The following is a 20,585-nucleotide window of genomic DNA, read 5'->3' as shown; positions in this document are numbered from 1 at the left end:
TATATTCTTAATTTTAAATAGTAATTGAATGAAATGGTGGACAAATAGATACAAAATTTTTTATTACGTGTGACCTTATATCTTATAATAATAGTAATAAATTGTTTGTTCTTATAATTTTCGACGAGGAAATATCAATTTATCGGCAGATTTAATATAGGTGTAGGGGGTTCGAGCTCCCTCAACTTTATTGTCTTTATATAATATATATAAAAAATAATAATTTAATTTTTAATATTTATAGATAGTTTAGTGGTTATTTTTCATGTCAGCCATTCTCTCAACCTTCCATATTTTCCTTTTACCATCTTGTCAATGTATTTTTTGGATTCGAAACTTCTTTATAATTGTTATATTGTTTTTTGATAACAAATTTATATTTAAAAATGTAGAGAATGGATTGAAAATCTACTTACGAAAAATGCTGAGAAACTACATGGATAAGTTATAACAAACAAATATGAAAGGAAATATGCTTAACGAGGATCTAGAAAAACAAGCTAGAAAATGGAGCGAAAAGATAGAAAGAGAAGTCAGATAAAATATCAGAGAAAAAACAAACTAGAAACTATAACGAGAAGATATAAAAAAAAAAAAATCATCACGAGAAAACATAAAAGAAAAACTATTCGATGAGAAATTAGAAGAAGAAACTAGAAGCTAAGAGAAGCAAGAATTCGTCGAGTTCAGCTGCGCATGGTTTGAAGATAAGATGATACTATCACACGCGGGTAACGCAAGTAAAACAAATTTAAACATTGGGCCAAATTTCGTCTGGGACACTAGAAAGGGTCATATGTGCAAAAGCACTTCTACACCGTTGCACTTTTTCCATTCAGCGTCTTATTTAACCAAGGGCAACGTGGACATTTCATCTCCCATTTATTATTATTATTATTATTATTATTAATTCGATTTAATTTATTTATTTTTGACAAATTAATCCCATAAGTCTTTAACCCTCTGCGAGATATCATATTTCTGGCAATTTACCATTATTTTCCGACAAAATTGAAAAGCTCAGTAAAGCAGGCGGGAAACTGAGCTTCTACTTATCTGAACATGGCGGCAAAGAATGAGGAGGTCGACGGAATGACGACATACGACGAAGACGACGAGCACGAATCAAAGGAGAGGGTAATCCAGAAGTACTTCCTTCAAGAATGGAAGCTCGTAAAGTCCATTCTCGATGACATCGTTTCCAATGGACGCGTCTCCGACATCTCATCCGTCCACAAGATCCGATCCATTGTAATCTTTTTCCTGAACTCTCTTTCATTACGTGTCAGGATCGTATTTCGCATTTGCGGATTGGAAACTTCTAGTGAATTGGTGGCTGTTTAGCTTTTAGCTCTGATCTAATTAACGTTTAAATTGTCAAGTAAAGTGCGTATTTCTGAGATCCATTGAAATGAAAATGGAATCATTGGTTTATTTGGGTTATTTCAAAATTTGGGTTGTATTGACTGAACACCAGCTGCAAGCTAGTCTCAGTGAGTTGGATAGGATTTTCAGTAGAGATGTATACTGGGCTCCTGTCCGGGACAAGTAAACTGTTGAAAATATGTGTGTTTTATTTTGAAAAGTTTCCTTCATTACGTTTGGAAATTGAAACTAATCTTAGTTTTTTTTTTTTTTTTTTTTTTTTTTTTTGTGGAATGTATATTTCTTGGTATCCTGAAAATTATCTTCTTATTCAACAGATGGACAAGTATCAAGAACAGGGTCAGTTGGTAGAACCCTACTTGGAGATCATAGTCTCTCCTTTGATGTCTCTCGTTTGTTCAAAAGCAACTGCACTTGGTGTAGATTCCGAAAAATTACTTGAAGTAATAAAGCCAATATGCATCATCATCTATACTCTAGTTACCGTCTGTGGGTACAAGGCTGTTATCAGGTTCTTTCCACATCAGGTTTCTGATCTGGAACTTGCTGTGTCACTTTTGGAGAGATGTCAAAATACAAACTCTGTGACCTCATCACGACAAGAGAGTACTGGTGAGATGGAGGCTCAATGTGTGATACTTTTGTGGCTTTCAATACTTGTGTTGGTTCCATTTGATATTTCCTCGGTCGATTCGAGCTTATCCAACACGAACAATTTAGCTGATTTTGAACCGGCTCCATTAGTGTTGAGAATAATAAGCTTCTGCAAGGATTACCTTTCAAGTGCGGGGCCTATGCGAGCAATGGCTGGATTGTTGGTTGCGAGGCTCTTAACACGTCCGGATATGCCTAAGGCTTTTATCAGGTCCATCGTATTTTTTTTGAAATCATAGTTTCAATTGTGAATCATGTTATTCAATTTGAATAACTTTGTTACTGGTGGATAGTATCACATTCTACATGGAAGTTGCCTCTTACATGTTGATTTTATTATCGAATCAAACAAAATTCATGGTTTCTCTTTAGAAGTTATAGTACTGTTTATACTACAACTTGTTTATTCATTTTCTTAATCTAAGATAATCTGAAAATTGGGTGCCAGTTTCATTTTTATTTTCATCTACTTATTGCTTTCTTGTTATTTCAGATATAAATAACAATTTAACCAAAATGAACTTTTTAGTGTCGAGAATATTTGATCTGTTGAATGATATGTAATTTAATTTACAACAAATGAGTGCATTTGATAGGGATTAGTTACACAAATTTTAGTTAGTTTTCCTACGAGTTCACTTGCTGAATTGTGTTACATTTTTTTGTTCATACTCAAAGCTACAATGTGCTAACTAAACTTATTTGTTGACGCCAGCTTTATTGGATGGACGCACGAGGCCTTATCTACTACAACAAATGATATCATGAACCAATTTCGGTTGCTTGGTGCTACAGGAGCGCTAGCTTCCATTTTCAAGGTTTTTGTTTCTTTTGTTTCAAGTTCAACAGAAAAGGATTATATAGTGAAGTAGACAATAATTTTTTGTTCTATTTTATTGTTATACTTTTTATGTTTTATTCATATATTTTTTGGTTGAAGAACTAAAACTGCAATGCTGAACTTAACTGATTAGTGAAAATACATGCTAATTTAGCTGCTAATTTTCTTGCCCTTCTCGACGTAGATTTGTAAATTTTGGACTTAGATTGTAATTCTGAGATTTTTTTGTTATGTTTTTGAGGTTTATTTTAAGTTTCTTAAAAAAATTATTTATGTTGTTGGGATTTGTTATTTGTTTCATAATTTTTCTTTGCCTTTTTTTTAAAAGAGAGAATACCTGATCCTCCTAATTCCATTATACTTTTAATGCAATCCTATGTTCCTTTTTTTTTTTTCTCTCTCTCTCTCTCTATATATATATATAAAATGTGCTACTCTCCTATCTATGGAGTTATGGACCGACTTTGTATGGTTGGGTAAAAAATTCTTGAGATATCCTTAGCAATCATGCAAAGAGAATCAACGATAATGTAGCTTTGTTTCGCTTGCAATTTGATATGAAAGCAAGCTGTTGATCTCAATGCTAAATTCTTTTGGATTGTAAAATTTTATAATTATCTTACATTATCTAGCTAAGGATTTAGGTCACTTATGTTTTATTTATCAAAGACAGACTGGTGATAGAAAACTTTTGCTTGATGTCGTACCTCAAGTTTGGAATGACACCTCAATGCTGATAAAGTCCAACACTGCTGTTCGAAGTCCATTACTTCGCAAATATTTGCTGAAATTAACTCAGCGAATTGGTCTTACTTGCTTGCCTCATCGTGCAGCTTCATGGCATTATGTGGTGAGTAATGAAACTCTTTTACTCCAGTTTCTACTTTGTAATGAACAGAATAAATATTTCTCAATGGGTGTCACTCAATAGTCCTTTTTGTAATTATGATTTTGTTGGATTATAGTGCTTTTTGTATTTGGTTCTTGGACTCTCATTTTTTGTTGTGCTTTCTTTTTTCATGCACTTGTTATTCTTTCATGTTTCTCCATCAAAGCTTAGTTTCTCACTAAAAAGAAAAAAAAGAAGCTATATGAAAAAGTATCTTTCATCTATATTCATGATCTTCCATGTTTGTTATTTTATAAATGAATTACTTTGTACTCTTTTCTTGGAAAATGTGTTTTAATTTATGAGCTTCATGTTTTGCCTTTCCCCTGGGGGTATGGTGAAATTTTGTTGATCACTACACACCCATCCTTGCTGTTCTGACAAGTGAAATGCTCCTCCCGATGAGTGTTATGCAGGATTGCTTTAGGTTGGATTATGTTTAGACCATTCCTTTTTCTCTTTTACATTTTACCATCTGATTCTTAACTTCTTCGTAGTTTTGACTTGATTCACATGGCTTTCTTCATTTGGAGGTTCTTAAATTGTTTGTTTGATCACTGTTTCTACAGTTTGAAGTACTTTAACAAGTTCCTTATGTTATATGAACCAGAGTAGAACCAGCTCCCTTGGTGACAATATTTCTGCTACTATGTCCGTAGGAACACATAATTGCAGTTCTATTAATACTGTTGAGCTGTCTAACGTCTGTCAAGGTTCCACGAGCTTGGAAGATGAAGACATGGAAGTCCCTGAAATTATAGAAGAGATTATTGAAATGTTGCTCACTGGATTGAAAGATACAGTATGTACAAAAGCTGGGATCTTGATAGTATGATTTTATTCAAGTAGCTAACTGATAGAAACTTGGATTGCTTGCTCGATGCTCTCACTTTTCTTTTCTTCATAACTTAAACATGGTTAAGTCTACGTCATACCTTGGGACTTATCTTTGGGAACAGTAGCTTTAAATCTCCTTGTTTTTCCCCGTCTTGGGAGTTGGTTGATTCAAACCATTTCTAATGCAACTAAGAACAATTCATATATGATCCTGTAAGCTTACTGATTTATTAGGGATTTGATTTTATTGCAGAGTTGGGCATTTTTTATATGAATGTGCCCTTAAACTTAGAGGTTTGATGATGAGTAATATTTATCAATTTTAGTCTTTTTGTTGATATCAATTTCTGTCTTATCATCTTTAACTTTCCAAATTCTGGTAATTAGGAGGTATAGAACTCCAGATGTGTAAGGCCTGAGGAACAAACATTATCTACATGCCACAACTTCTATTCTGTTGAATTTGACGTTGAACTTGTTTTTGGAGGCTAAGGACTAGCCTTTTAGGCGTTTATCATGTCACTGATGAGTAATTCATATTCATAGATTTCCTTGCAGTTTTCTGTGTCTGCATCATGGTTTAATATCTAGCTTTTACATTATTAATGTGGCATGGCATGTGATCCCAGGACACTGTTGTTCGATGGTCAGCTGCTAAGGGCTTAGGCCGTGTAACTTCTCGTCTTACATCTACACTTTCAGAAGAGGTTTTGTCATCCATATTGGAACTATTTTCACCAGGAGAGGTACTTGCATATGCATTATTTCTTGAAACCGCCTCCCCTTCCCAAATCCCCTCTTGCAAAAGCCCAATTATTATCGAGGTTTTGTTAGAGTTTCTAGTGCGAAATGTGTTAGGATGTTCTGACTAATTTATAGAGATAGAGTTGGTTTGGTTGTGACAACTAACATGCTGTAATTTCTTAGGGTGATGGTTCATGGCATGGAGGTTGCTTGGCACTAGCGGAGTTGGCTCGCAGAGGATTGCTCTTACCTTGTAGTCTTCCACAAGTTGTACCTATAGTTGTGAAGGTTGTATTTATTATTCACCAATTTCTGCTTTGTTATCACTTTCTTTTGGGTTAAGAAATGAAGACCTTTCACTAAGTGGAGGAGAAGGCATCAAAGATGCGTGATAAGGCATTTGATAGGAACCAGAAAACTTGAATTGTATTGAAAGAGAGAGAGAGAGAAAAAAAAAACTACAATAACTCTTCTGATAATTCTAAGGTCCTCCTTGAGCTTACTCAAGCTCAAACCAACTGAACTATTGCTACCTTCATACCTATTTATGACCAATTCCGTGGCTAATTTTTAACATGCTTTAGGTTATCCTAATATTCTTCCTATCATATGACTTCATCTTTTTGAGTCAAGGAAGGAGATACATTTTTCTCCAAATCCATCAAATTTGAGGAGTTTTGAAATCTTGATGTTGGAGAGGAGGTTGAGTTTGTGATTGAGGTGGAATTTGACAACTATTCCAAGATTGTCGATCTGTCCAAGTTGGTCTTCGAGGATGAGGATGATGTGGATATGGTGGTAGAATGGAAAAGAGGTGGTGGTGAAGAAGATGTGGTATTTGAGATGTTATGAATTTATGGCATGTTGGTGGGCTGGTGGTCGAGGTGGCTATGGTGGGGATGCCAATGGCAGTTATATAACTTATATTGGTGATCAAGATGGGGCTGAAGGAATTTTATGACTTATTTTCCTGCTATTCTTTTTATTACTGATGAGATTTAAATTTTTTGACAGGCATTGCATTATGATATTCGAAGAGGTCCACATAGTGTTGGTTCTCATGTGCGCGATGCTGCTGCATATGTTTGTTGGGCATTTGGCCGTGCCTATCATCACACAGACATGAGAGAAATTTTGAAACAACTCGCTCCTCACCTCTTAACAGTTGCTTGTTATGATCGTGAGGTGTTAAACTGTAAACTTATTAATTTTAATTTTCGACCACTACCTAACTCTGAAATTATTGTTTCTATTCAGAGGTGTTATTGTTTCTGTTTTATCTTCTAATTGACGCAGTTCCAAAATGTGATGCTTAGGTTAACTGTAGAAGAGCAGCTGCAGCAGCTTTTCAGGAAAATGTTGGAAGACAAGGGAATTATCCACACGGGATTGATATAGTGAATTCTGCTGACTATTTTTCACTTGCGTCTCGAGTAACTTCATACCTGAAAGTTGCTGTGTGTATAGCGCAATATGAGGGGTATCTTCTTCCGTTCATTGATGAACTGCTGTGCAACAAAATATGTCATTGGGTATTCCTTAACTTTTTCAACATACTTTTCCGTTTTTCTTTTTAATGGAATTTAAGGATTAGAGTAAATTAGGGTACTTTGATCAAATCCTACTACTTCATTTACTTAACTAAGGGTTTGACTAAAGTACCCTAATTTACTTGAATCCTACCACATCACAGTCTGTTATCCACTGGGGAAAAAATGAGTAGACATTTTTGTTAGCTTTAGGTCGACATAGCATTTTAATGTGAAACTACCATCATATTATAGATGTTTCTCTTTGTATTTTGGTACAGGTCACGTGCTTCGTTAAGATTATGTTTCCCTGGACCTTATATTCATCTGTGGCTTTGGCACCCAACCATATGTTGATTTCTGACTTTCTGTTTTGTTATGGTAGTTATAATCTAGGAAGCCAATGTTTGTTTTCATGTAGTCATTCTTGATTTTTCCTTATCTCCTGGAAAATGTTGTCATGCTTGAGTTTTGAGATGGATAAATATTATCCATGTTTGTTTTATGTTTTTTGAAAATTTAAAACCTAGGTATTAATTGTAGGGGGATAAAATGTTCCTTAGCATCTTCGATCGTGAAACTTTTTACCCTTCTAAAGTGTGGGTTTTTTTTTCCTCCTTATAAAAATAAAAAAGGATACTTCAGTAGGATGACACGAGAGAGTAAAAAATCTAATTTGATATATGTAGGAGTGAGATTTATATGTAGCTTTTAAATTGTTTTAATATACGCATAGTGCTCATCAATAAAAGCCAAAAAGTAAATAAAATAAAGGTAAAAGAGGACAAAAAATTAGATAGAGTTAATTCATACTTGAATCTTTTGTTTTTAAATGCGGTTGAAATATAACACTTTTATTTGTATAGATATAAAACTTTTATTTATTTATTTATTTTGACAAATTTTTTGGCCATTTTTAATTTTGGGCTAGTTATAAGCATGTTATTTGAAATCTCATTAACAAAGCCTGCAAAAACAACACAAGCATTAACATTAATTATCATGCATATGAGCATATCCAAACAAAAAAATTTAAAATCTAGATATTTAATGTCCAAATTCATGAAACAATATCTGCAATCCAAACAAGCGTAAAAAATATGAGATAAAGAAAGTGTCTAATTTTTTTATACACCGTTGTTCAAGAATTGTTGGCATTACATGATTGGTGTTGATTAATATATAGTGTGCTTCTCAAATTTTGTAGACGATCTTTTTTTGGCAATAAGGAATGGAGATTGAATTAAGTTAACAATTACAAGTAGTTCAAAATTGATGATTGATTTTTCTTTTTGTCTTTGAAAGAAAATTAACTCCATATTGGCTTTTCTTTCCATAATTATAATACATTTGGTCATTCTTGATTTCGTTGATGTTTTAACCAGAAGATGTATCTTTTCTACTGTCAATGATTTGACTTTGGGACCATATTTGTCTCTACACATTTTATTTTATAGGATGCTCATGGTAAATTTAAATTTTCAGGTTATTGGCTCTTATAAGTTTCAGAATTAAGGGATCTCTCCCAATCTGTTGACTCTTGTGGTTGATAATTCTCGAATACAGAATTTAATTCTCAGCATGTGATTCATGAAATAAGAAGTTCAATTTATCTTAAGTAGCATACATAATGACGTGTTCTCAGTTTTAATGGGCTGTTTTAATGGCTTATTACTCATGGTTTGTGTGTTGCAGGATAAAGGCTTGAGAGAACTTGCTGCAGATGCCCTTTCTGCCCTTGTAAAATATGATCCTGAATATTTTGCAAGCTATGCTGTAGAGAAGTTAATTCCTTGCACTCTATCATCTGATTTGTGCATGCGGCATGGTGCAACATTAGCCGTGGGTGAAGTTGTTTTATCTTTACATCAATGCGGGCATATTCTTCCCTCTGGTTTGTATTAAACTTAATTCGTCGACTTAAGTGCACAGCTTTATGTTTAGGCCACTCAATCCACTCTTCCCTCTAACTGTTGTTTACAGATATACAGAAACGTGTGGCTGGCATTGTTCCTGCTATTGAAAAGGCTCGGCTATATCGTGGAAAGGGTGGAGAGATAATGCGAGCAGCTGTCTCACGTTTCATTGAGTGTATTTCTTTATCTCATTTGCCATTGTTGGAAAAAACAAAGCGAATGTTGCTTGATGCCCTCAATGAGAATTTGAGACATCCTAATTCACAAATTCAGGTGATTAGTCTTTAGTCTGTGAAATGCTTGCTTGTTTCTAATTCATATCTATTTGATAGTTTTGTGAATAGTTTATTTGATTATGGTCTGCAGAATGCTGCTGTTAAATCTTTGAAACCATTTGTGCCAGCATATCTAGTGGCCGCAGACACAGGCAAATCTGGTAATATAACCACAAAATACTTGGAACAGTTGAAAGATCCCAACGTGGCTGTAAGAAGGGGATCTGCTCTAGCGTTAAGCGTTTTGCCTTATGAATTATTGGCCAACAGGTGGAAAGATGTGGTTATGAAACTTTGTTGCGCATGTGCAATTGAGGTGCTGTGATAAAAGCTATATTTTCAATTTTCATATGAAAATTGGGATAGAGAAATCGTTTCCCTTTTTCTTCTTGGACAAAATGTAATTTCCCTCTGTAAACGTTGTGCATTTTTGCAGGAGAACCCTGATGACAGGGATGCTGAAGCACGAGTGGATGCTGTTAGAGGACTTGTTTCAGTATGTGAAACATTAGTTCAAGGAAGAGAATGCTCAAACGAGGATGGCATACCATTGCTATGTCTAATCAAGGATGAAGTAATGACAAGTTTATTTAAAGCTCTTGATGACTACTCTGTTGATAACAGAGGTGATGTTGGTTCTTGGGTTCGCGAGGCTGCTATGAATGGCCTTGAGAAATGTACATATATTCTTTGTGCGAGGGGTTCTTGTGTCTTCACCAAAACATTAAATGGAGTTGGTTCTGAACCAGAGACTCTTCACTGTGAGAAGGCTGAGAAAGACCAAACTACTTCCTTCTTTGATTCAACAATGGCCACTAGTTTAGTGGGAGGAATTTGCAAACAAGCTGTAGAGAAGCTGGACAAATTAAGAGAAGCAGCAGCGACCATTCTTCAAAGGATATTATACAACAAGATTATCCATGTTCCACATATACCTTTCCGAGAAATCTTAGAAAAGATTGTTCCTGATGATCAAGATATGAAGTGGGGGGTGAGTTCTGATAACTTGTTTCAGAAGGTGTAAGTTCTTTTTTTCATCAAGGGTGAGAATTTGTTGCTGATGTTCTGCACAATCAACTTCCATGTAGGTACCTGCAGTATCATATCCACGTTTTGTACGGCTGCTGCAATTTGGTTGTTATAGTAAAACTGTAATGTCTGGGTTGGTTATCTCTATTGGTGGTATGCAAGATTCATTAAGCAAGGCATCGATGTCTGCTTTGATGGAATATCTTGAAGGAGATGCAATTGGAGACCAGGATGAAAGTTCTAGGAAGGGTATGCTCTTTACAGATCTTCTTTGGATCCTTCAAAGATATAAGAGATGTGATAGAGTCATTGTTCCAACTTTCAAGGTAATTTACTATGACAATCCTGCTAAAGAACTTTGATAAATTACTGAATTTTCTATCATGGAGGTGATTTTGCTCTGTGATTGAGTTCAGTTAAGTAAATTATTATTAGTAGTAGTATTTTCTAATAAGTAAGATTTCGGCTGGTGAGATTATTATATCGTATGAAGACACTTGAAGCCTTCAGTTTTATTTATTATTTTATTTTATCTTTTTGCTCATTTGCTTAGTTCAGATTATGGCCCTCTCCTTGCATAGAAATTTGATTTGTTTTCCTGATATTATTACACTTCTAATTTTGATATTCTATTATCTATTTCAGACTATTGAGATTCTTTTCAGCAAAAGGATATTGAACATGGAGGTATGTTATTTTCATCTCTAATCTTAATTTCCCTCTAGTAATCTGCATGCTGGTGCCCAAATCTTTTTTTCTCATTGGATATCTATTTTTTTTGTTTTATATATTGTCATTACCATCGTCTTTCAGCGACTTACTGGTGCCAGTTGCCACATTCTGATGGGTAGAGGAGCATTTCTGGTTTAACATGTTTTTTGAAATTACGATAGCGTACTTTAGTCCAAAAAGTGGCAAGTAATTGCTTATTAGTCTCATAAACATAGTTTATCAACTTTTATCTATAACTAATAGCTCGAATGCATAAATTCATATTTTCTTAATTATTATAAATTAAGCGTTCTCAGCCATTCGTGTACCTCATGACTTCAAAGTGGATTTCTCGATTATAAGTACTCTCTCCTTCCGAGTTTTGCACTAGGAACATGTGTAATGCTATACTTGCTTACACACTGCTGTATATGTTTCATGGTCGTAACATCTACATGATCAATTTGATATTCGCAAGCAATTCGCTTACTAGAGTAAAAACTAATTGGTAATTGACTACGGGATGTATTCCAGGTTCACATATCAAGCTTTTGTAATGGCACTTTGGGTTCCTTGGATGTTGAATTGAAGGGCTCAAAAGACTTCTCCAAGTTATATGCTGGAATTGCCATACTTGGTTATATTGCTTCACTTCCAGAACCCGTTAATTCACGAGCTTTCTCTTATCTTCTCACTCTCCTTAGCCACCGATACCCGAAGGTTTGTATCCCATACTTTTAGGGCAGAGCTCAGCTTAAATATATAACTTTTCTTTCCTTATTAAGCTAGAGTAGCATATAGCTTGGTTTTACTCCGGAATTTTGCTTGACTTGAGCAGTTTTCTTTAACAGCTGATTTGAATGTGACTGACGTAAACGGATTTCCTCAAGCCTTTGCGTCTTCCCTTTTGTTTTGAATATGTTTCTAATTAAAAAAATAACGAACACAGATTCGGAAAGCTTCCGCCGAACAAGTTTACCTTGTTCTCCTACAAAATGGGAATTTTGTGCCGGAGAATAAGATTGAGGAAGCACTTGAAATAGTTTCCAACACTTGTTGGGAAGGAGACTTGGAAAATGCAAAACTTCAAAGGCGAGAACTCTCTGACATTGCTGGAATAGAAACTGATATACATCCCAGGACTAACTTGGTGCCGTCTACTGAAAAGGAAGTCAAGAATCGGTTTTCAGGCGCAGATGAAAATGCTTCCTATTCGTCATTGGTCGAGTCGACTGGATTCTAAAAGCTCAACCCATCCTCTGGTTTCTGAGACTCTTCCTCCTTTCCTGTAGGCTCTGGTATGTCCTTGACCATTGGATTCTGATGCAGTATTGTGAATCCATTAAAATGAGGTAAACAAGTGTTTACAGAAATTAAAATTTTGCTTTTGGGAAGGAGCGGTGCTCGCAGGGTTCAATCAAAAATAACAAATCAAAATAGTTTTTCTTGGGAGACAAAGTTTGTGTTTGATGAGTTCATTTGATGAAAATCTATTTAGAGGTTGCTGTTGGGTTTGTGATACGGCTATCCTCTCTGTACGTTAACTATTTTATTCAATATAATTATATAAAATCATCAATCTTTCAATTTAGTGTTTAGTTGTTGAATTGAAAATTGAGGAAATCATTCAAAATTACCAATTAAACATAAAATTGAGAGTTCCATCTTTTATTATGTCACTTTTCAAGTTCACAAATCTATTGGTGTAGTTAATTTAAAAGTAAACTTTTATTAGACGGCTGTTACAAATTTAAAAGTTTATCATACACGATTTGTAATTCAATCTTAGTTTTTAAAATCAAAAAGTAATGACTAGAAGATAGTCTAACATTCTAGATATATATATATATATAATTATAAAAGATATTCCAACATTCTAATATATAGATTATTGCCTATATATTATCGATGGATATCTATAAATTCGATAAAAATCTTTTTTATTAGAAATTTCATATACCTAGATTAGATTTGATTAGATGGAAGATATCTTCAATCCTAATATATAAATGATACCAATACATCAAAGATTTATAAAAATATCTATAAATAAAAAGTACCTTTTTTTTATTTTATTTCATCGAAAAGTCCTTTTTATTTTTAGTTTCACTACATGGCTTGGTTAATACCTAACGGGGCTTTTATTGTTTCAATAAATGGTAGATCAAATTATTTATTTGATTTAAAAATGTTTTTGAAACAAAGAAAGAAAGAAATTTCCTTGAAAATACAAAAGAAAATAACAAGGAAATGACTCCTCTCCTCTCCTTATCAATTGACTTTCTTCGAACCTCCAAACAAATCGAGCTCCTTCGCTGTCGCGCAGTCGTTTCGCTTCGCACCGGAGGACAGGTGAATATTCTATTTCATGACGACGGTAGGATGGAGTACAAGTTCGCAAATTCTTTGCGCCCTATAATTGCCTTTTTCTGACTCACTCTTTTCTGATAAAATGTTTTATTGCTTTTGCAATAACAAATTGGCGCCTGTAGCTCAGTGGATAGAGCGTCTGTTTCCTAAGCAGAAAGTCGTAGGTTCGACCCCTGCCTGGCGCGATTTTCTTTTTACAAATTTTCAGAATTGGTTAATACCAAATTATTATGAGATAGAATCATATATGTGTATATATGTTTGTGTGGACAATTAATCAATGCATACCTAAATGGATTCAATAACCTTTACATTAAAAAAGGGGGTTAGATAGAGTTTTTGTTGGCCAATATATGAAGAGATCATAGAGAATCAGCAGCAGCAGCCCTTTTCCTTTTCAAATTGATGATATTTTTGGAGAGTGGCACTTTACAATAGAAAAATAGCACCCCACTTGCAAATTTTAATTTCAATAATTGTAGAATTTAAAAACCCAAGAAAAGGGTTCGTTGAAGATAAGAGAGTGTGTCATCACAAGAATATTTCTTTAACAAACAATATTTTTGTGGGAAACTTTCATTTCTCTCCATCATATATTCTCCATTAACATTAAAGCAGAGAAAGAGCACAATTCTCTCTTTCTTTTCCTCTCATCAGCTTGCTGCATTTCACAAATAGTATAAAATTACAATTACTTGTGAAAAAAAAAAAAAGAAGAACTTATTTGCGAATTAATTGACATGAACAAGAGATGAAAGTTTTGGTTTTTCTATTTACCCATTGCTCTTCTGCAAACTGAGAGGAGAACAACAAGGATGGCGAGAGCGGCAACGACGCCGATGATGATCGCGACCGTTTTACCCGCTTGGTCGTCGCTTGGAGAAACTAAATTCGAAAACAAATTACCAAAAAAAGAATGAGAATTTATACTTTTGTGAAGGTAGGTTGTTTGAAGTTGACATAAAGAGGGTGTGTCTTTATGTATACAAAACAAATTAAATGTGGGTTTTTTTTATTGTTTATCATTTTTATAAAGAAAAAAAAAAAGAGTTTTTTGGCTTAGAATTGGTGAGAAAAAGGAAAAGCTCCCCCACTAAAAGCCTTTGTCTAAAAGGAAGTTCAAGATATGTTGGGTTTTAGTGAGGCTTGTGAGAATGGAAAAGAAAATTTTAGTTCGGTTTAATAACCATTTCGTCTCTTTTAAAGAAGGTATGTCTTTTGAACTAGTTAATTATTTATATATGATCTCTTTGTTTTGCATTACTTTTTTGGAATAATTTATAGATTTAACTTAATGTCGAAAAGAAAATAATTACAAATTTAGACAAATTAATGTTTGTTTTATCATAAACGAAATACTTGTGCTAACATCACTTCAATTTTTAATTAAATTCTAGAAACAAAAATAATATTTTTAAAAATTAATAAACTTATAGATGTTATAATGAGATCGTTTTTTATTTGAAATTTGGTTAAAGAAAACTCAATAAAAAAAAAAAAAGTGTTTTTTTTTTTTGTCCTCTCACAAAAATGCACTTCATGGGCCCAAATTTTCACTTAAAAAATGAACATTGGGGATTGTTCTACAATCCAACTTTCCTTTTCTTTTTTCTTTGCCCACTTATTTTGTTTTGTTATGTTTTTTTTTTTCTTCTTCTTCTTCTTTTTTGGGGTAAGTGGGAGCTTTTTGGAGCCAAAATATGGAGAAAATCATTGGAAGCAAGATTGGGTGAATGATGAAGAAACATTGCTAAAGTGGCAAATTATTGACCTAATGATTTATAATTGCAATGAGTGCAAACCACACTTTTTCCAATACATATATAAACCCAATAAAAATTTAATTTAAGATTTAAGAGAGGAGCAAAGAAAAACAAAGAATTTAAATATTTTTGTAGTGAAAGTAACATAAAGTAGAAGTAGCAGGAATAAGTAGGGGGAATAGCAACAATGGAAAAATTAAAATTGCCTAAAAAGAAAGCAAATTAAAGTATAGAAAGAAATGCCCTAAAATGCTTTACTTTTTATTAAAAGAATTGCTTGTTGACCCATTATATTATTGCTTGTAAATTTTGGAGTCTTTTATAAAATCTCTCTTTAGAAAACAATCTCATTTTCTTGGACACCATGAAAGTAAAATCAATAAATAACAATAAAAACTTAAAAGTAAGTTCGAGTACTTTGGAAGAAATTATTTGAACTTGTGTTAAAATTGGTACGACAATTTAAGCAAAAGTGAATTTAATTAAATTGATATAAAATATGTAAAGTTTATAATTTTTGAACCCAACTTTGCATTGATACTAAAAAAACAAAAGTAATTCAGTTTGATAAAACCAAAAATTTTATGTAATCATACTTTTTTTTTCCCTCCCTTTTTTTGTTTTTTTAAGATAGCTAGACTCACATACTAAACTTAGACATAGCATTTAGAGTTATGCCAACCTAACCAATGATTTGGAGAACATCCTCGAAAAAAAGACTCATGCTCATGTTACCACTATAGTATAGTTTTTTAGTACAATAGAGAGTATGTATATTTCAACCATAGAACTTCTTAGTTGTTAAATACTCTTATCTTATAATTGAGTTAAGCTTATTTTTGCAACCACCGCTAGTTTAGGAAGAAGACAACAAAACCAATTACTTTTTGCATGTAAAAAATTAAGGTTTTAGTTTTCTGAAAGCAAAAAGAAGAAGAAATCAGTTTTCCTTTAGGGTTTTTGCTTACCAGAAGAATTAGGGTAGAAGCCAGAAGCCCAATAGCGAGCATAACACTGTCCCAAGAACACATCAGCAGCTGCAGCTGATCCGCACAAACTTTTCAACTTCCCAACACAATCAGCAAGACAAGATGAGCAATCTTGTGAACTCAAATCTCCTAAACATTGAGCAAAACCTTGAACCAACCCTGAACTACTAACCCTAAATCCATTCCCGGCCCCTGCCCCAGCTTGCATATCGGCGAGCACGTCATCCCGTCTTCGAAAGAACTCGACGTCGTTACTTGAGCTCGCACTACACTTCTTGAACTTCACACTGGTATCCAACTTCCCCAAGAAATCAAAGTGCTCATATCTCACATAACAACCCTCCAATTGTAGGGTTGCCCCATAAGAAAAAGGGCAAGCCAAATGAATTTGACTAACACCATTACGTATGCATTTTGAGCAATCAATTGTGGCTAAGTCTCCTCTACATTGATAGAGCCCAAAAATTGCTCCTTCAAGTTGAATAGTATTTGAGGAATCATTTCCAATGGCAAAGGAATTGTAAGTCATTTGGGAAGAGGAAGAAGCAATTGATGAAAGTAAAGAATTAAAATTTGATTCAAATTGGGAATTGGGTTGGTATTTTTCATTGGAACAACCTGCATAAATGATGAGATGAGATCTAATGGGGAAGGCAGAAGAAGAAGAGAAAAAGAGAAGGAAAAAGAGTTTGGGAATTAGGGTTTTGTTTGAGGAGTAAAACTCAAGATTTCTTCTTCTCATCATCATCATCATCACAATCAATTTTTAGTGGTTTTTTTTTTTTTATGGGGGGAATTTTGGGGGTCTCACAAAGTTTCTCTCACACACACAAATTCTTTCTTCTCTTTGTTTTCTTTTAGGGCCTTTTTGATTTGTGGTTGTGTGTGTTTTTTAGAGTATATAGTGGACTTTTTCTTTTTCTTTTACTTTTTGTTGTTTGTTTGTTTGTTTTTTTTTTTTTTTTTATGGTTTTCCATTTGAATTCTCATTTTGGAGACTTTAGTATTAAGAAAAGACCACCTTTCTCTTTGTTTTTGTTTGTGGCCCCTAACCTTCCTTCCTTCTTTCTTTCTTTCTCACTTTTAATTGAGAGAGAGAGGTATTGCTTAGCTTTTTCATTTTACTCAAAATTTCAAAGCATTTTCTTCAAGTGTTTTTTCAAAATTGAAGAGATAATGAGGGTTTCTGGTTCAAAAAAGATTGAACTTTTTCTTTATTTTTTTTTTTTTAATTGTTCAGAATCTGATATAGGCTTTATGATGGTCGTGCATTGGGAAAAAGAAAAGTTGTTATATATATATATATAATATATATGTGTATGTATGTATAAATTTACCATTACTCAGCCTATCAACTTTTGAATCAATTAAATGATGGAACATAGTATTAGAGCAACAAGTCATGTCCACTGTTTTTTTTTTTCTTTTCCCTTTAAGGTTTGAAAATAATATGTCAAACGTCCTTAGATAATCATATGTGTTTTGGAGGATATTTTTAAAGATATCTTAAAATAATACTTAGAAAAAATTGTAAATATATATATATAGAAAACTTTATTTATTCATCCATATATTTGATCACTCGTAGTCTTCGAAAAGTTAGATTTAAATTGTATTACATTTACAAATTATTTTACAATATATTATTTATGTTATACTTTGGACCTTGTTATATTAGCAAATGTCGTCTTTAATATCTAATTGGTGTGTCTTTTACCATTTTCAAGTTCACAAGTGAGAAAAATATTAAAGTGTACGTGTATAATTAAATTTACCATAACAATAGTATGTTTTTTAATCTATTACTAGAAAAAGGATTTTAGGGTAAAGGAATCTTTAGCATCCAAAAACATTATAGTGTATGTGTGTATTAAAAGATTCACAATTAATATATATATATATATATAGAGAGAGAGAGAGAGAGATGGCATCTTTAAAGTATGGTTATGATTTCAAAAAACGTTTTAAATTATGCAAAATTTTAAAATGGTTTCACTCATAGTACATAACAACATTTGTTAATGGGATGGATTCACACATACACTTGAATGAGAGATGTGATTGATGAATAAACACCCAACTTATTAAATAATTAGTTTCACAATTCAACAATGTATATAATAAAATAAATATATTATATTTAACAAGCTTTTTCATCATAAATTAAATAAATAATACTTTGTTTCTCATTAACTTTATTTTTAGTTTTCAATTTATGCACAATTATCTCTATCTTATAACATATTTTAAAGAAAATGTACTTAAAAATAGATGATTTTAAAAAGTAAATAGCACTTTTTAAAAGCAGAAAAATGGAAATCGATATTTTAAAAGTATATAAGAACAAAGGCTTAAAAAGAACTAAAATTGACATTTGAAAATTATACAATGAGACCCAATGGAACACGAAAAGAAGAAAAATTGAAGAGTAAAAAATAGTTTTTGAATTAATAACTTTTTTTATTTAAGAACTTTGTAGACTTGAAATTAAAATAGACAGAAAAAAGAAAGTGTAAACAAATTCAAAACTTATATATATACACAACACTCTTTGATATATAATATAGAAAATAATTGGGCCTAGCTAATTACCCAGGCCGGTTAAAGATTGGATCTCAAACTATTAAATTTTGATGGGCTAGGCCCATTTTAATGTGTGAGGTTTTCTGTTGAAGCTCAATAGAACTTCATGTTTGGTTGGCTAACTCAAATTCTAAAGAACTTTTTGTTGCGAATAAGTGAATATTCATTTAGTAGAAAATCTAAATTATATTTTCAACGTTTTCGAATAAAACAAATTTTAATCGGTGAATTTGATATTTTAAAATACAGAATTACACTAAAAGTAGATTAAAAAACATTAAAAATATATAGTATTTTATGTTATAAACTCAATTTTTTTTTGGTTAAATTAAAATATGCAATATATTGTATGGCAAAATAATAATTATCCAAAAACATAAAAATAAAAATAAAGTAATTATAAAATTAGTTTGATTTATAAAATATGAAACTGATTTTTATGTCTAATGAGACCAAAGTCTTCTAATTTTAGGAATAAATAAATGACCTGTTAGGCAATAAAAGAAAATTCAAGTTCTCTAAACACACCATTAAAGTAAATTATATTTTAAAAATTTTCGATTACAAAATAAAATAAGTTCGAAGGTTTAGAAATATAAACATACAACATTATATTTCTGAACTAAATTTGGTATTTCTTTTTGTTCATTACTTTAAACTTAATAATAAATTTGAAAAAAAAAGTATGTGTTTTCATAGTTGAGTCAACTAATTAAAATCTAAAAACGCTATAGTTGGTATTTTAACATCACAAAGTAAAGTATGTCCACCTAAAGCAATAAATTTGCTTCCAAGTTTCGTCCTAGTCGTTTAAATATGCATCTTGAAGGTTACCGTAAATGAAGAACTAGTAAAAATATTTATAAAATGTAACAAATTTTTTAATTTTATCAATGATAATCATCGATAGAGATGGTATAAATCTTAAGTACAATTAGATGCTTAACCAAACATTTTTAGTTACTGACCTATGTATGTCAATTTAATTAGGTTTGATCTCTCGTATTAATACTCATGAATGTGTTTTGTTTATGGTTATGGGTATCTTTACAGTTTTTTTATACTTATAATACAAACATAATTAACTTAACTGTGTTAGAGTGTTCAACCTTTTAATTTATAATGATGTGATGAGATGGATATAATTTATTTATTATTCTTTTTTAATATAACTTATGTGTTGTTTTGTTTATTTGGATTTTGCCTTCACTTCAACATGTGATTTGTGAATCATCTTGACTTGGTCATTAATTTTAAAATTGACTTTTTTATACTTGGAATAATTATTATTATCTTTGTTAAAAAAAAATAACTGCCCAAGATATATAATACAACAATGATTTTTTAGATTAATGAGCATTCACATAAACCTAATTTATGAGGTTGTATTTGAAGCAATAACTTGCCTATGATGATAATAATAATAACAACAACAATAATACTAATAATAAAGATGATAAAATTGCCAATTTCTTTTTCTTTTTTAAAAAGAGAATACAGTAAAATTTCCAACTTTATTCATAATTCTTCTCCCCACTTGTGGAATTAATCATACTCAAATGTGAGCACTTTAGAATATGCATGATCATGACATATGGTTTTATATGAATGATTCAAAGCCCCTGTAAACTTATTAGGTTGTATACATACATACATACATACATACATACATACATATGTATTAAAAATTAATTATGAAAATAAAAAAATTGAAGTCATATGAGCCTAAATTAAAATTTGTTATATACACATTCAACTTTCCATTGACATTACACATGCACACAAACAAAAACCAACCAAATTGATTCGATTCAAATTGTTTGTTTCTCTCGAATCATAATATTAAACTAAGAATAAAATATAAACAACTTCTTTTCATCTAATTATATGGATCTTGACCAACACAAATTATATATATATATATATATATATATATATATATATTTTTTTTTTTTTTTTTTTTTTATAAGGATGAAAAACATAATTAACTCTTTTTAAAATAATAAAGTATAAAGTTGTTGGTCTAATATCATGCAGAATTGTGGGCCTCTAGATTTGACAAAACTTGT

The 20,585-nt window shown here is 32.0% G+C and overlaps 2 protein-coding genes and 1 non-coding gene across 3 annotated transcripts; 2 read left to right on the top strand and 1 right to left on the bottom strand.

Moving 5' to 3' along the window:
- Positions 1-948: 948 nt before the first annotated feature.
- On the top strand, positions 949-12,402 carry LOC103499011 (tubulin-folding cofactor D). Its single transcript, XM_008461876.3, has 17 exons — positions 949-1,251; positions 1,704-2,251; positions 2,756-2,858; positions 3,555-3,731; positions 4,381-4,572; positions 5,237-5,353; positions 5,535-5,639; positions 6,366-6,536; positions 6,668-6,883; positions 8,576-8,774; positions 8,864-9,069; positions 9,163-9,387; positions 9,508-10,062; positions 10,160-10,426; positions 10,746-10,787; positions 11,346-11,531; positions 11,761-12,402. The coding sequence occupies exons 1-17, from the start codon at positions 1,063-1,065 to the stop codon at positions 12,052-12,054; spliced, it is 3,792 nt and encodes a 1,263-aa protein (XP_008460098.1). The 5' UTR covers positions 949-1,062; the 3' UTR covers positions 12,055-12,402.
- Positions 12,403-13,293: 891 nt separating this feature from the next.
- Positions 13,294-13,366, top strand: TRNAR-CCU (transfer RNA arginine (anticodon CCU)). Its single transcript has one exon. It is a non-coding gene; the product is annotated as a tRNA-Arg (tRNA).
- A 180-nt stretch (positions 13,367-13,546) lies between these two features.
- LOC103499010 (plasmodesmata-located protein 8) lies at positions 13,547-16,813 on the bottom strand. The gene is made up of 3 exons (XM_008461875.3): positions 15,913-16,813; positions 13,959-14,066; positions 13,547-13,842 (listed from the first exon to the last, which is right to left on the bottom strand). Exons 1-3 carry the CDS (start codon positions 16,685-16,687, stop codon positions 13,835-13,837), a joined length of 891 nt encoding a protein of 296 aa, XP_008460097.1. The 5' UTR covers positions 16,688-16,813; the 3' UTR covers positions 13,547-13,834.
- Between the last annotated feature and the right edge of the window lie 3,772 nt (positions 16,814-20,585).

Source organism: Cucumis melo, chromosome 11, assembly GCF_025177605.1.
Source record: "Cucumis melo cultivar AY chromosome 11, USDA_Cmelo_AY_1.0, whole genome shotgun sequence".
NCBI lineage: Eukaryota > Viridiplantae > Streptophyta > Magnoliopsida > Cucurbitales > Cucurbitaceae > Cucumis > Cucumis melo.
This window is presented reverse-complemented; position numbering and strand designations above follow the sequence as displayed.